This window comes from Numenius arquata, chromosome Z (assembly GCF_964106895.1).
Source record: "Numenius arquata chromosome Z, bNumArq3.hap1.1, whole genome shotgun sequence".
In the NCBI taxonomy this organism is placed as follows: domain Eukaryota; kingdom Metazoa; phylum Chordata; class Aves; order Charadriiformes; family Scolopacidae; genus Numenius; species Numenius arquata.
This window is the reverse complement of record NC_133616.1, coordinates 46,494,049-46,511,410: the sequence shown is the minus strand read 5'-3', so window position 1 is coordinate 46,511,410 and position 17,362 is coordinate 46,494,049. Positions and strand designations below refer to the sequence as shown.

Sequence of the window (17,362 nt, the reverse complement as noted above, 5' to 3'; positions counted from 1 at the left end):
GCAAAACTTTACACTTCTCTTGCTTGAACTTCATGAAGTTTCTGTCAGCCCATTTCTCCAGCCCATTTAGCTAACAGTTGTGCTGCTCTGGATGGCAGCACAACTATCTAGTGTATCAATCACTCCTCATAGTTTTTTGTCATGAGCAAACTTGCCAAGGGTGCTCTCTGCCCCATTGTCCAGATCATTAATGCAGATATTAAACAGGATAAAACCCAGTATTGACCCCCTGGGGTAAACCACTTGTTACTGGCCTCGAATTAGACTTTGTGCCATTGATTACCACACTCTGGGCCTGGCCATTCAGCCAATTTTCAGTCCACCTCACTGTTCATCCATATGTCAACAGTTTGTCTATGAGGATCTTCTGGGAGACAATGTCAAAGACCTTATTGAAGTTCAGGTACACAATATCTCCTCTCCCATCATCTACCAGGTCAGTTATTTCAACATAGAAGTTCATCAAGTTGGTGAAGCATGACTTTCTCTTGGTGGTGCCATGCTGACAGTTCCTGATGATCTTGTCCTTAATGAGCCTAGAAATGGTTTCCAGGATGAGCTGCTCCATCACATTTCCAGGGATCAAGGTGAGACTGACTCACCTGTAGTTCCCCGGCCCTCCCTCTTGCATTTCTTGAAGATTAGAATATTTGCTTTCCACCATTCTTCAGGCACTTCTCTCAGTCACCATGATTCACAAAAGAGCGGCCTTGCAATAACAGTCAGCTCCCTCAGCACTCATGGGTGCATCCCATCAGTGCCCATGGACTTAGGTATGTCCGCTTTGCTGAATTATTTCCTGACCTGATCCTTTTCCATCAAGGGTGCATCTTTTTTACTCCAGCCTTTCCCCCTGGTCTCTGGGACTTGGGATACCTGAAAGCCAGTCTTGGTAGTAAAAGCTGAGGCAAAGAAGGTGTTCAGTATGTCAGCATTTTCCATGCCCTGTGTAAACGTTTCCACTCCATTCAGCAATGGGCCGACATATTCCCTATTCTTTCCTTTGCCATTTATGTATTTATATAAGCCCTTTCTCTTACCCTTGACATTCCCTGCTTATTTCAGCTCCAGGTTGGCTTTGGCTTTCTTAGCCATGCTTTCTTCTACATGCTTGGATAGTATTTCATTATTCCTCCGAGTTTACCCGCCCCAACTTCCACCTTCTGTATGCTTTTTTCTCTTTGAGTTTTGCCAGAGCTCATTGTTCATCCACACAGGTCTCCTGGCATTTTTACTTGACTTTCACTCTCACTGGCTTGAACTGCTCTTGAGCTTAGTAGAGGCGATCCTTGGAGATCAACCAGCTATCTTGGCTCCTTATTTCTTCCAAGGCCTTATCCCATGAGACACTTTCAAGCACATTCCTGAAGAGACCAAAGTCTGATCTCCTGAAGTCCAAAGCTGTGAACTTGCTTTTTATTCTACTCCCTTCCCTCTCAGGATCCCAGGCTCCATCATCTCATAGTCACCGCAGCCAAGGCTGCCTTCACCTTCACATCCCCAGCAAACCCTTGCTTGTTTTTGAGTATGAGGTCCAGCAGAACACATCTCCTAGTTGGATCCTCTATCATTTCCATCAGGAATTTTTCATGGATTTTATCCAGGAAACTCCTGGATTGCTTATGCCCTGGCGTCTTGTCCATCCAACAGAAATTGTGGTGGCTGAAGTCCTCCACAAGGACCAGGGCCTGCTAACATGAGGCTGCTTCTGTCTGTAGAAGGCCTCATCCACTTGTTCTTCCTGATCAGATGACCTATAGCAGACATGCACTACAGTGTCACCCATAGTGGTCTACTTGTTAATCCTTACCCATAAAATCTTTTTTTCACTCCTCACCCGTCCTCAGGGGGAAGTTCATGCATTCCAGCTATTCTGTCATGTAAAAGGGCTGCTGCACTGCATTTTTCAGACATTTTTCAGGCTGTCCTTCCTAAAAAGCCTGAATTCTTTCATTGCAGCATTCCACTCACACAAGGCATCCCACCAAATCCCCTTGATCCCAAGAAGATCACAGCCCTGCAAACGCACACAGATCTCTAATTACTTGTATTTTTTCTCCATGCTGTGTGTATTAGTGTACAGGCATTTCAAGAGGCACCCCAGCATGCTGATTTCCCAGAAACAGTCTGGGAGGTTTCTTGTGGACACTTCCTCACTTATATGCAAATGCTTGAGCCCCGTCTTGTGGATTTTGTTCCCTTCCACTCACATCGCTCCAGTCTTCATCACTTCTTCACAATGCTACCAGTAACTCTCTCCGTCTCCTGTCATTCCCAGTTTAAAGCTCTTCTTATCAGACCAACGAACCTGCTGGAGAAGACACCTTTGCCTCACTCAGTTAGGTGGATCCCATCTCTCCCAAGCAGACTTTGATCATCAAACAGGGTCCCATGGTCATGGAAACCAAACCAAGCTAGCAATGCCACCTTTGCAACCAATTGTTATCACGTAGTCAACTGTTTGCCCTCACCAGCAGGATTGGGAGGAACACCACCTGGGTCCCACAACCCTGACTATCACCCACAGAACTTTGTTGTTACTTTTGAAACTCTTGAGGATGTCCCTGGTAGTATCACTCATACCTGCAGGGGGTAATAGAGGGTGGGACAAGCTTTAGCAGTCTGTCCACAACGTCCTAGATCCATGCCCCCAGAAAGCAGAAAAATTCTTTGGACCACAGGTCAGGTTGGCAGGTGAGTGCCTTAATCCCCTGCAGAAGAAAGCTGCCCACCGCTATCATTCGCCACTTCCTCCAGGTTACCCTGCATGATTCAGAGTTACTTGTCCCAGTTGTTTCATTTGAAACCACACCCATCTCCTCCTCAGCTTTGAGGGCAGCAAACCTATCCCATACTGCAAGGTTTCAGATGTAGCAGGAGCCTTCCTGATAGTTTGTGATGTCCCCTGGGATGAAACATGCAATATGTTTTTAACAAACCAAGGAATAGTTAAGTAGGAAATAGCAGAGTGTTAATTTAGTATCACACCTAGAGCATTAAGTGAGAGAAAAGCAGGAGAGAAAAGAGATACAATGAACCCCCTCAGATAGGAGAGAACTTCTAACCAGCATGCCAACACCTGTTACACACATAGAATGGGCCAGATGCTAATTACTGTGGCTGATTCAGGGACAACCCAGTTGATTGTCAGTACGAGGTAGTCATCAAGCTCTTGAATCATGCTGGTTTTTCTTTTTAATTTGTAGGAGAGATTTCTATTATGAACTTCTGATTTTTTTAACTGTTAGATAAATAATGGAATCATAGAACAGTTTGGGTTGGAAGGGACCTTAAAGATCCCCTGGTTCCAACCCCGTTGCCATGGCAGGGACACCTTCCACTAGACCAGGTTGCTCAAAGACCCATCCAGCAAGGTCTTGGGCACTTCCAGGGAAGGGGCAACCACAACTTCTCTGGTCAAATAAAAGTGTAAAAGAAAAAGAAAGAGTAGGAAAGGCAAAGAAAGGTGGATCAGAGTCCTGAATTCTTTCCCTATTTAACCTGAGCCTGAAAGCTCCAAGTAGTTTGGCTTAATACTTTATAACCTTACACTAGCCCAAAGTAAAGGAAAACGAGCTGAAGGACATCTTCTGGGCAGAAGCTTTCCTATAGCAAGACCTTCCAACATATGCAAAATTTACTTATAGCATAAAAGTATCCTAATCATTTTCAGCCATAACACGGTATTGTCAATGGTCAATTTACTGCAACTAGAATACTATTGCCTTCTTTAAACCTCCATTCATGAAATCATATGCTACCTTGAAATGACCTGTGCTTTGGCGTACAAGTCCCATAGCTGTAGAGAAAGGAACCCTGGTGATACAGACCTTTTTAGAATGTAAAAACAAAACCAGGTAAAAAAAATTAAAAGCTCTATCTCCTTTAGCTACCTGGTTGTATGAAGTGTTGCCACTTGTGGTTCCTGCAGTTGCCTAGCTACTGAACTCACCTTCTCTGAATGCACTCTGAGCAGTCAGATGACCTGCTCTACCTCCCTGGGGCCAGGGCAGACTACAACAAACTTTTGATCAACTTATTTTCAAATAGTTATCTTGACAGAAAGTTATACAGATACCACAGGTGACATACCATACTGTTTTTAAACCCGCAAACACAGAATAAGAATGAAACATTGAATAACCTTTCATGCCATTCATAAACCTGTCAAAGAAATATGTTGTGGTGTTCCTCTGAGCAAAACACTGCAACTAGTGTACACATGAAAAAGCTGACATGTCCCAGGCACAGACATCAGTACACAACTTCAGTAGCTCAGAGGAGTACCACATATATTTATCAGCTTAAGGCCCTGCAGTGTGACACGTTATGTCATTACATGATGCACAAGGCCAAAGGCTGACTCAGCCTTAACTTGTCCAGATCTGTGTAACAAACAAAAAAGAAAATGTAGTGTTGTATATGTAAATCTGGATTCAAACGTTGCTCTTATAATAGCCTAAAACTGATTTTTAGTTCTCTAAGGTGATATCATTCCTTACAGATCTACTCATCATGTTCTGACAGCTAATTTAATTACTTTATAAATGTCACTGTTGATTTTAGGAAAGGGCTGGAACCATTAGTGGAAAATAGAAGCTCTGAACATAGCAGAGGCAATATGTTTCAGATGTAATTGCTTTTTAGATATAAAATGCATCTTTACTAAGATTTTGCTAAACCTCAAGTAGTTTTACTGGAGTTGGCAACAAGAAAACACAAAGTTCCAGGGACAGGTAAGAGAGAGTAAGGATCCTTTCATATTAATGCCAGTTGGCATAAAATGAAAACACCATGCAGATCCCTACTAACGCTAAGCAACACCAACAGCAGTTAATGGGCCAGTGAAGTGAAGAAGTGAGAAAGCTGTACGATATAGTCACAGATGCAATCAGCCCAAGTAGCAGATTCAGCTATTGAAAAGAAAGGAGGCTCTTCCTGAGCTGCTCAACATACAGAAGGGTTACCCAAGAGGTAGATAACCAGACTTATGCTGAGTTACGCTTCTTCTATTTACTAGGACTAGTTCAAATGAGGCCCCAAAATCAGAAAAAAAAACCCTTCTTTCTAATCTACTCCCATCCTCTATGAAGCAGGAACTAATCTGTACAGAAATCCTCCACAGATCAGGACCTAGCAGCTACTGAAATTAAGTCAGATCATCAAGAAAAGAGCATTCCCTGTTTACCATTTTGCTCATTGCTTCCTTTGCAGAAAATATACACAGTAAAACACTTCCGAAGGTGTGTAAAAGTTCAAGGGGAAAAGAAACAATATATTGTCCAGTGTTGACTGTAAATTTTAAACCAATATCTAATACAAGACTATGTTATTCCTAGGTATTCATTAAGTAAATTCCAGGTTATTTTCTTTCATTATAACTTTATCTTCCTAGCTTTTATTTTGCTATCCTTCAAAACAAGGCCAAAACAATGCAGAACAACAAAAAGGAACACAATGAAAAGCATTTATCTGATTTACTTTTATACATTGAGGCAGTGAGTATTCTATAAAACATATTTCAATTGCTCTCGGTGTTGCTGCCTTTGATAACAGCTACTTGTGAAGCAGAAGAAAACTGTGTCATATTAGAAGTGTCATATTTGGCATCTTGTCACAGCCAATAAAAAAGCTGTACATGACACGTGTGTGTTCATTTTGCAGCTCAGAACTAAAAACATGTTGCTTTCCTTTAGGTATCTAAGTATTTGACATCAAAAGCTTGAAAACAGCATAAATTGCCATTAGTACACACAATTCCTTTTATTCATAAAATTATTCACTTTCAAAAATTGAAAAAGAACATTCAACAGGCCAATAACACAATTCTCTTCTCTGGAAGTGTTTTTTTTTAGTAAAAGATAATAGTTTAACTACTAGTAAAACAAGTTGGGTAGAAAACCAGTAAAATTAGACTAAATTCAAAATGAGGTGTCTTTCAGCACACAGATTTTGTACTGCAATGGATGACACTAATAAAATTTAACAGTAAGTGCTAAGTATGTTCTCACACTATTTTTGCTGTACCAGATATAGAACTCAAATGCAATTATGCTGAAATTAGGAATTTCAGTTAGAGCTGACATTACCCATTGGACATCGTAGGTATAATGGAGACAATTGTACATGTATACCTTCTTCCCCTTAAACGGAGGTACCTGACAAATTCTGTGACAAAAATAATCTTTTCTTCCTGTGGATAAAATTTTAGGAAGTAATGTTCTACAAGAGCCAGGAATAAAGGCTCTCAGCCGTGGAGGGAAATACTTGGACGTACTGGTGGATGAGAAGCTGGACATGAGCCAGCAATATGCACTCACAGCCAACTATACCCTGCATCAAAAGGAGCATGGCTAGCAGGTCAAGTGAAGTGATCCTTGCCCTCTACTCTGCTCTCATGAGACCCCACGTGGAGTCCTGCATCCACAACGGGCATACCCAGTACAAAAAAGACATGGACCTGTTAGAGTAGGTCCAGAGCAGGACCATGAAAATGGTCAGAGGGCTGGAATACCTCTCTTATAAGGAAAAGCTGAGAGAGCTGGGGTTGTTCAGTCTGGAGCAGAGAAGGCTCTGGGGAGACTCTTTTGCAGCTTTTCAATATATAAGGGGGGTTTATAAGAAAGATGGAGAAAGATTTTTTTACCAGGGCCTGTAGTGACAGGACAAGAAGTAACAGTTTTAAACTGAAATAGAATAGATTTACGTTGGATTTCACAAAGAAATTTTTTATGATGAGGGTGTTGAGACACTGGAAGGTTTCCTAGAGAAGTTGTGGATGCTCCATCGTGGAAAGTATTAAGGTCAGGTTGGACATGGTTTTGAAAAACCTGATCCAGTAAAAGATGTCCCTGCCTGTGGCAGAGGGTTGGACTAGATGATCTTTGAAGGTCCCTTTCAGCCAAAACCACTCTATGTTTCTATGAAATTTTGATTCACGGAGGTTCAACGTCAAGTTGGGGAACACTCGTTTGACTAGTCGTTGTATACCATTGACCTTACATTTTCTGTGGCTTAATTGTTTTAGCAATTTTTTAATGAAAATGTTAACCTGGACTTAAAGATTGCTAGTGACTGAGAACTTATCAGTTATGTGACTTTTCTGATGGTTACCCTTACTGGAACACAGGCCTTCTGTTTCTAGTTCAAATCTGTGAGTTCAAGTTTTAGTCCTCTGTCTTATGTTTGTCTGCTGCGGTAAAAAATCCTGTTTCTACATTGTGATTTTTTGTTCATAAATATTGACAAGCAAATGGACTTGTTCACTGTTCAATGAACTTCAAAATGCATATTTTCTATTTATGCTATTGGTTTTTTGCTGAATGTTCCCCAGTTTATCTGCATCATTCTTATCTGTGAACAGCAGAAATCTTTCAAATAAGGCTAGCAGCAATGCTAAAAAAGTATTAACACAACTTCTCTATTCAAGTACCTTCTGTTTATATAGCCAACAATTCTGACACTAGAATTTGCACTGGGAACTTTTATTTAGTTAATTACATTTACACCTCTAGTTTTTCTTAAAGTTACAACTCCCTTAATGGACATCTCCATTCTATAAACATAGCAGTTATGATTTCCATTTCTATGATTTTCAGTGGATCATATTAGACTACAGTAGATCTCTAGAAATAGAATTTCAAGCAATTTTAAATCAGATGTATTACAAAAGTTTATTACATCAATATCAATACCTAAAAAGATAGTTCAGTAGGGTAGTTTCAGATAGCCTGATTTCCATAAGCCCACTTTAATTGCCACTATTTAATCATATTTCAATACCTTAGTAATAAAAACAAATTCAGATCTTCCATTATTCCATTTCAGATCAATGTCACATTTTCTTGGAGCTTTTTGAAACTTTCTTTTTGTTCCAAGACTTGTTTAAAATCAACACTAACACCTAGAGACCAACTCAAGAGGGTTTAATTTAGGATAGTAGTACGACTGTAGGAGTTTGTGACTGGAATAAATAACGTACCTAGTATTTACAAATTCTCTTATTTCAAAAGAATGAATACAAAAAAGCTAAAAGGGAAAGAAAACATCAAAAGTGGTATTTTTTATATGGAAGTCTTGAGGAGTACATCCTTTACTGCTTTGCTTTTTAAATATGACTGAAGTGGCACTCTACTGCACAAAACTGGACATAGATCATCTATAATAAAAAAGCAAGATGTAAATATAATTTCCCCTGACTGCACTCATAAGTTTAGGATTATTTAAATTCTCTACTTTGAGTCTAAATTCCCAAAGTCTCAGGTCTTTTTAGATTAAAAAGTATTGATTTATTAAACAAAAAATATATGTAAAACTAGATTTCTGAAACTCTATAGTATATACACCTATGTAATTATATATAAACAGATTATTGAAAAGTAAGCAATATAACTTTTTATCCAGCAAACTTGTTGCTATACAAATTCCAATAAATGTCACAAAATCCTGTAATCTGAAATGATTAGTAGAAGACCTTTATCATCATCTTGCTAATAGTATTTGTTCACATTGATTAGTCCCTAAAATCTTATTTAACATACTGCTATATTATAAGATTACTTAGCACAGAAGTTTTAGTCACATTGGTTCTTGAATTTGCGAACAGGTAAAAGCTTATAATATACTTGAAAAAACCGGCAGAATTACTCCAGTTTCTATATATAAAGCTGTTGAAACTTACCTAAACTGAAAATCACAAGAAGGACAATTTCCTTGAAGAACAGAAAGTAACTACAAAAAACTATGTATGTGTTTGCACTTTAAATATTGTAAAGAACTAAATGTGTTATTTGGTCTTAAGAATACAACAGGTGACATTCATTTTCTGAGTTAACCCTTCCTCTCTTGTAAAATCAAATATGTTTTTAAGATGATGATCTATGTTCCACTGTTTCCACTACAATGTAAAATGTTTTCGTCCTGAGGACATCTATGCCTGTGTATATTTTATTACACTGAATATTTACTTTCAGAAGGACTGTATGTAAATTAATAGCTGTTGCTGTGGACTTGAAAATAAATATGTTGATTTAAAAGGTGAAACAGCATCTTATAAAGGGTCTTCTACTCTTTTGTTTTATCTGTAGTTACTGGGAGCCACTACAATAACAAATAAAAAAATTCATTATGATTTTGAAGTGCTTCTGTTCAGATGGACAAAAGTAGAGTTATTCTGATATTCACTTATGATTTAGATATTTTTGATCTTCAGAGCTGAAGACTGAGTAATACCTTCGTAGTGTAGGAAGGGGTCAAATCTGTGAAAAGAGAAAAAAGAAATACATCTCAGACTTCAGTTATGTAATCCAGCACAAATAAATGGAACCCTTAGCTAGAGACAGCTAGGTTTGGTTTTATTTCAAAGTGATCTCTGTGTTATCTTTCAGAAGTTCTGCTGGCTCGTATTATACAGAAGATATTCCTTCTCCAGTCCGCTTCTCAAAAGCAGGTATTGGTGTAATCTATAGCATAAAAGTTCAGAAGCAGGAAGTACAAAAGTGATTCATGATCCAACCTCATCATAAAAAGCATGAAGATAAGTTTTGTCTAGGAAGGCAGAAAAGTGTACCCCTGAGTTGCTTTGCTCCAAAGGAGTATAAAGCTGGCCTGTGCTTGACGGGACCAAATGCATCTTCCAAGCAGCCTGGCAGCCATTACCTTAGAGTCCACGTTTCACAAGTCCATCACTACGTATTTCATGAGTACCTCTAAAGCCAAATTATTATTTCAATTTTTCCTCCACTCCTTCTCTCCATTTCAACCACTGTCACTACTGTTATGAGAATCTGGCACTTTTATAGCTGACTTTACTTTAGAATTAGACGGCTTGAATACTCAAGTCTGCACCTTATGGATACTAAGAAACAAACGTTCATTATCAGAACATGAAAAGTATTCTGCAGCCGCATTCTGTGGCCTTTCTTTACATTTCTTTTTCACCAGGTCTTATAGGACCACAATACAGACTACTTACCTGAAATACAATGAATAAAGATACCATAAGAATAATTCCACAAAAATTTCTACACACAAACTCTCAAAGAGATTTAAACAGAGCCTATAGGGTACTTTGTCTCACAGGAAATTTTCCCTATGTTTCCTAACATGTTTTACTAAACAGGACCCAAGACATTGACAGTAATTTAATTACAGTAAATATAGGTCAGAATAGAAAAATAAAGTAATAGATAAATATTCAGGTGCTGTGCAATAAAGCAAAAGCAGTGATTTTACTACAATAATTTTACAGTGGTTAAACAATTAGAACATTGATACAGATGCACTGTTAAAGAATGTTCTATCAATGCAAAAAGCATTTGATATATACACTCTGTTTCATTTTGAGAAGAAGCACTTCCGCAGGAATTCAAAATCACTAATGTTAATCCCGAGAGATGTAAGTAAATCTGGAGAATGAGGATAATCATTGCATACATTATCACTCAATTACGGTTAATGCATGTAGAGACATTTTTTTAATAGAAAATTATTTTTTATAAAATTATTTAATGTAGACAAAATTAATTTTGTATACAGTTTTTCAGTATCATGTGTTTTAGTAGGGCCCAAACTTTCTACCAAACACATTCAACATTTTCATTTTTAGACTTATTTAATATCGTAACACAGAATTACAGTTTAAGAGTGTATTGCTTGTACTCTTACAAATTAATGTTCCCAATACATGTCTACATTTATATCCAAGATAGCAGGAAGTTTGCTGCAAGTTAGCACATACCTCTTTCCTTTATGTCTTCAATGTATGTTTTCATAAACTCTTTCTCAAGCTGCTCCCGATCACGTTCACTTTCTATAATTTCTTCAGTGTCTTCACAAACAATAGTCTCAACTGGGCTGTCCTTGAGACTTACGAATCTAGAGAGACATTGACATAAGAATACATGCAAGAGGCTTCTGAACATCATTGGCCAATATGAATGACATTTTAGAAGCTGCTACTACAGCCAGAAGGGGAAGAAGGGGAAGCATAAAGAACATTTGCTCAATTTTTGCATTATGGCATTGTTAGGATTAATTGTTATTATTAGAAATAAATACTTCAAATGGCACCTTCTCTGTACTCCACTTTCCATATGAAAATTATCAGAGTTATCTCTTTCTTTTTACCTATCTACATAAAATATTCTTTGCAATAACAGGTATATTTCTTTATTATGGAACTTGTGACAGACTACACCATAACTTCACATCTGTTAATGAGCAGGATGAACTTCATCCTAACAATATTGCTTATTAATCTGGAATTTTGCCAGCGTCACGTAGCTGACAATATGTAACTCCATTCTGTCATTGTTATGTAACTTCTATTTTCCAATGCATGACTGGATTTGCATTATGTCGTGTTAGCAAATTTCCTAAAGCTACACATTGCGGGTGAAAAACTAAATGTTTACATAAGCAACTTACATAATTGTTGCAAATAATGTGCAAATTAAGTGCACAGTATTTTGAAAATCTCTGATGATGTTACCACTCCAAGAAGGAAATAAAATTGTTTCTTTCAAAAGAACAAATGTTCCAACAAATCATCTGGTTTTTTAAAATCTCATGAATTGCTGTGAGTCTGTGGCAGTTTGACCTTGGCTGGCCAGGTGCCCACCAAGCAGCTCTCTCACTCCCCCTCCTCAGTGGGGCAGGAGAAGAATGTAAGATGACAAACTCACATGTTGGGATAAAGACATCTTAATGAAGAAACGCAAAAGCCAGGTGTGGAAGCAAAGTAGAGCAAAAAAAAATTATTCTCTACTTCTCATCAACAGGTGATGTCCAGCCACTTCCTGGGAAGCAGGGACTCAATACATGTAGCAGTTGCTTTGGAAGACAAACACCTTAATAGCAAATGACCCACCTCCCTTTTCCTTTCTCTTAGCTCTTATTGTTACTAAGAGCTGGTATGTCATATGGTATGGAATATCACAGAATCACATAATCACAGAATCTTCTTGGTTGGAAGGGACCTTTGAGATCATTGAGCCCAACCAACAAAAAAAAAAAAAAAAAAACAACAACACAACATCAAAACCAAAACAAACCAAACACCCACCCACAACCCCACACCACACCCACCCACAAACAGACACAAACCAACAATCTCGGGCATTAGAGCATGCCCTGAAGTGCCACGTCTACACGTTTCTTAAATACCTCCAGGGATGGCGACTCCACCATCTCCTTGGGCAGGCTGTTCCAGTGCCTGACCACTCTCTCAGTAAAGTAATTCTTCCTCATATCTAATCTAATCCTCCCCTGCCACAACTTTAGACCATTCCCTCTGGTCCCGTCATTATTCCTTTGGGAGAAGAGGCCAACACCCACCTCTCTGCAACCTCCTTTCAGGTAGTTACAGAGGGCAACGAGGTCTCCCCTCAGCCTCTTCTTCTCCAAACTAAACATGCCCAGTTCCCTCAGCCTCTCCTCATATGACTTGTTCTCTAGACCCCTCACCAGATTGGTGGCTCTCCTCTGGACACGCTCCAGCAGCTCAATGTCCTTCCTGTAGTGAGGGGCCCAGAACTGAACACAGTACTCAAGGTGAGGCCTCACCAGTGCCGAGTACAGAGGCACGATCACTTCCCTACTCCTGCTGGCCACGCTATTCCTGATACAGACCAGGATGCCGTTGGCCTTCTTGGCCACCTGGGCACACTGCTGGCTCATGTTCAGCCGGCTGTCCACCAACACCCCCAGGTCCTTTTCTGCTGGGCAGCTTTCCAGCCACTCTTCCCCAAGCCTGTAGCGCTGCCTGGGGTTGTTGTGACCGAAGTACAGGACCCAGCACTTGGCCTTATTAAACCTCATCCCATCGGCCTTGGCCCATCGATCCAACCTGTCCAGGTCCCTCTGTAGAGCCTTCCGACTCTCAAGCAGATCAACACTCCCACCTAGCTTGGTGTCATCTGCAAACTTACTGAGGGTGCACTCAATCCCCTTATCTAGGTCATCAATAAAGATGTTAAACAAGACTGGCCCCAAACCTAAGCCCTGAGGGACACCACTGGTGACCAGCCGCCAGCTGGATTTCACTCCATTAATCACAACTCTCTGGGCACGGCCAGCCAGCCAGTTTTTTACCCAGTGAAGAGTACACTTGTCTATGCCATGATTCGCCAGCTTCTCCAGGAGAACACCATGGGGGATGGTGTCAAAGGCCTTACCAAAGTCCAGGTAGACAACATCCACAGCCTTCCCCGCATCGAGAAGGCAGGTCACATGGCCATAGAAAGAGATCAAGTTAGTTAAGCAGGACCTCCCTTTCATAAACCCATGCTGGCTGGCCCTGATCCCTCAGCTGCCCTGCACTTGCCGTGGGAGCTCACTCAAGATGATCCTCTCCATGATCTTTCCCGGTACCGAGGTCAGACTGACAGGCCTGTAGTTTCCCGGATCCTCCTTCTGGCCCTTCTTGTAGATGGACATCACATTGGACACCCTCCAGTCATCTGGTACATCTCCTGTTGACCAGGATTGTTGATAGATAATGGAGAGAGGCTTGGTGAGCTCTCCCGCCAGCTCCCTGAGTACCCTTGGGTGAATCCCATCCGGGCCCATGGACTTATACGTGTCCAGGTGCATAAGCAAATCATTAACTACTTCCTCCTGGATTATGGGGGGGTTGTTCTTCTCTCCATCCTTATCTTCCAGCCCAGGAGGCTGAACACCCTGGGGGTAGCTGGTCCGACTATTGAAGATGGAGGCAAAGAAGGAATTAAATATCTCAGCCTTCTCCTCGTCCTTGGCCGCAATGTTTCCCCCCGCATCCAGTAAGGGATGGAGATTCTCCCTGACTCTCTTTTTGTTGACGTATTTATAAAAACTTTTTTTTTTGTTGTCCCTTATATTAATGGCCATATCGCTTTGTCCAGTTTGAGTCAGCTGTCCCAGATATGTCCCCTCCCAACTTCTTGCTCATCCTCAGCCTACTGACCTCTGTGGGGGAGGGTTGGAGAGACAGCCTTGATGTCGTAGGAGCACTGCTCAACAGTAGTCAAAAACCTTGGTGTGTTATCAGCACCATTCTAACTACAAATACAAAGCTCAGCAGTATGAGGGCTGCTATGGGGAAAGTTAACTTTATCCCAGCCAGACCCACTATACAGTCTCAAATGGTTTTATAGTCAAAACCTGAACATCGCCCACAGAAATGCAAGATCATTGTAATTGCAGACTAAAAGGCCTTTTAGTCTTATCTTGCATGCAGCAACAAGGTGTTGTTTCACAACAAAAAATATATGAACTACTTAACTTTCTAATAGCCACATCTCCCACTCCCAGCAGCATACTTTTGACAGCACTGTGCTTAGCAATGGCTAACTGCCAGAATACTGGTGCCACTCTGAGGCATGGCTTTGTGACTCCACAGTTAGAGGTACTATGACCAAGTATACACAGGAATATCAGTTTAGGCATACAGATTCATAATGTGGGCAACTGTCAGATAAAAATCAGAAAGCTGCAGCTCCTTTGCAATTTCCAATCTCTCTAATGCCTCCTTAAGGTCTCTGAGATAAATTGGGTCAGAATTTGACCACCAGGTATGGTAGAAACCAATGTTTGTGAAAGTATTTCTCCTGGGTGCATCTACATTATCTTCTTAAGAACAGATTCCTTTCTCTCTCACATTTACTTACTTTAAGCCTGTGGTTGACTCACAGATGGCTGTGGGTATCTCAACCAGGTCATCACCACTGACAACTAGCAAACTGAGCTTTGACATATTGGCCAGAGCTCGTGGAAGATAAGTCAACTTGTTTTTCTGTAGGAGAAGTGTCTGCAGTTGGCCTAACCTGTAAAAATGTGAAAGATAAACATAATTTAAAATATTTGTTTCAGAGAGGAGCATCTATCTAAAATAGCAATACAGATGTAATCTTGTGTAAAAGAATAATAATTACATGCACCATCTTTGGCTTCTCAAAAATTGATCATACCACACTTTCAGAAATTGTAATCAACTTTAACAGAAACTTCCAGTCATGGCTCAACTTTATAGATATTAATAGCATACTTCTGATGCCTACTCAAAAGCATACCTGAGATAAAACATTACAAAAATTACTGTGCTTTCATACAGAAGATATTGACATAATATGATATAAACCCTAACCATGTGTATTCTGGAACTAATGAAAAAAGTGGGTTACTAGCTCACACCTTTGCCCATATGCTGGTTCCTGTGAACTAGATACATCCATGCTAGATACATCTATTGTTTTTCACTAGTAATTAGTACTGCGGGGAGCAAGGGAAAGACCAGCTCCTGGTCATATGGCTTTTGCAACTTGTCCCACTGAAATCAATTTAATGACAATATTTTGTGGACGAGTGTGTTGTGGTTCTTTTGCTTTATTTCCCCTGGCTTTTCTTAACGCAGTGGTAATTTCTGGCTATGCATTCATTCCTTGGAGTAGGTAGAAGGTGAAAAGCATAGCAAACTGATGAAACAAGTTTGTCTGATTTGACCGGAAGGATCCATTCCTAAAACAGTGTTGCAGGCTACTGTTTATCAGGCCCATATGGTTTGTTTGAATTCAGGGAAAGATAATAAGTAAGGTTTCAGTTTATGCCAGCTCATCTTTTTTAATCATAGGCTTCATGGTAGTTCATTGAGGTTCTTCGACGCTGCAGGCAGTGAAACCATGAGTCTGAATAAGACTATTAATTTACTGGGGGGGGATACCCTGAAATTTTCTAGACTTCAGAATGCATATGAGCCCAAGAGATTTCAAAATTCAAAACTCTATGTTAAACAAAGGAAACCTTATTTTGCTGTGGCTGAATATGATGCTTTAGTATCGAGGCTGGCAACTCAGTTCAAAATGGAGAAGATGAAATGCAGAAATGGAATATTTTGGAGATAGAGAAATATATATATATAGGTTACGGGGGAAAAAAATGTCCCTTAATTTGAGTGGGTATCCTTCCATAAAGTAAAAATATCCTCTTAGAAGCTCTTTGAAGTATAATTAAATGTCTCCTCAGATCCCCTGGAAAAAAAATGGCAGGTTGATGCTGTTGTGGCTAGATTATGTAAATTACTAAAACAAATTAAGACTTCAGCCCTGCTGTCAGAGAAATCTGTGATTACACAATGCCAAGAAAAGTCTTTTTGCCCAGCAACAAAGCTCTTGTGAAAGTTACGGTTGAATGAGTTTTCTGTTAAGTTTCTTGTGCCTCAGGGATCTCTATTCCCAGACCAATAAACAATCCATATTTTTTTCAATATGTGTTAATATGTGTTTTGGTTTACTTATGGCTATGTAAAGTTTTGTAAACAAAGTTACAACAGAACATCAGAGTGAATAAATAGGCCCAGAGAAAAGAAAAGTACTTTCTCAGGCCAGTAAGCCACATTAAAGGGATCAGCATGTTTGTTTTTTAAAACTAGTTCTAGTGAATCTCTAAATTGAGAGATTGAGTTTATGTGTGTACATGCATATATACTTCAGAGTAGGAGAAGAGGATTGTCAGTGGTCTTTTTAATTTTAACAATATTTTTTCTGCTTTATTGTCCAAGTTTATCAGGTGCTTTCAGTAACTTAGATATGCTTTAGTTCATCTTTCACTCCACCCCATCTATCCTCCAGAGAGATATTGCTGCCAACTCCATTAGGTGAGTCAACTTTGCTGGAACTGGGGAGTTCCCTTTGCTGGAGCTGCGGCAGACTATGCCCCATGAACTTCCCAAATAGCAATGCCTGAATATGATAACAAATTATCATGAATGTAGCAGAAAATATAACTAGTTAACTGAACAGTAAAGGCACTGACTGTGCAATCTGCAATCAACAAGCTAGAAAATGTAGTTTCTGTGACTTTTTCATGTGATTTTCCATTAATGGTATCCCTCAGAAGCTTGTTATTTTCTAGATTTGCTTTACGGTTCACAAGCCTGACAATGAATTAAAAAAATAAACTACCTGTCTATGTCTTCAGGAAGATCTTTCAGGCTGTTGCTGCTAATATCCAACCACTGCAAGTTAGACATCCGGAGTACACAAATTGGAATAGAATGGAACTTGTTTGCTGACACGTCCACAACTGTGACTTTTTTCAGATTACTTAGCTAGAAAGAAGTGGTGCTTTATTTTAGTTACATTTTGCAAATACAAGAAGACATTTGATTCATCAAACATTCTTATTCTTCTCAAAGCACTTAGAAAAATAAAAATTGTGTGGGTTTTTTTATTCAACTTTTTGCCAGCCTTACCTCTTAGATATCATTTTATACAAAAAAGGATTTCAGAAATAACTACCTTCCAAAATGTTCGTCACCTTTGCAATGCTCCCATGATATTGAATGAAATCTTCAATCTAAAAAAACCTATAGTTTCAGATGATACCA

The 17,362-nt window shown here is 39.6% G+C and overlaps 1 protein-coding gene across 1 annotated transcript in view; it reads right to left on the bottom strand.

Annotated features, from left to right (window-relative positions):
• Nucleotides 1-5,463: 5,463 nt before the first annotated feature.
• LRRC2 (leucine rich repeat containing 2) overlaps nucleotides 5,464-17,362 on the bottom strand; it is a 72,952-nt gene continuing 61,053 nt past the window's right edge. Inside the window, exons 6-9 of the mRNA XM_074166050.1 lie at nucleotides 16,938-17,083; nucleotides 14,649-14,804; nucleotides 10,739-10,875; nucleotides 5,464-9,257 (exon numbers count right to left, since the gene is read on the bottom strand). Coding sequence (XP_074022151.1) covers nucleotides 9,208-9,257; nucleotides 10,739-10,875; nucleotides 14,649-14,804; nucleotides 16,938-17,083 — 489 coding nt within the window. The 3' untranslated portion in view covers nucleotides 5,464-9,207. The remainder of the gene's footprint in view (nucleotides 9,258-10,738; nucleotides 10,876-14,648; nucleotides 14,805-16,937; nucleotides 17,084-17,362) is intronic.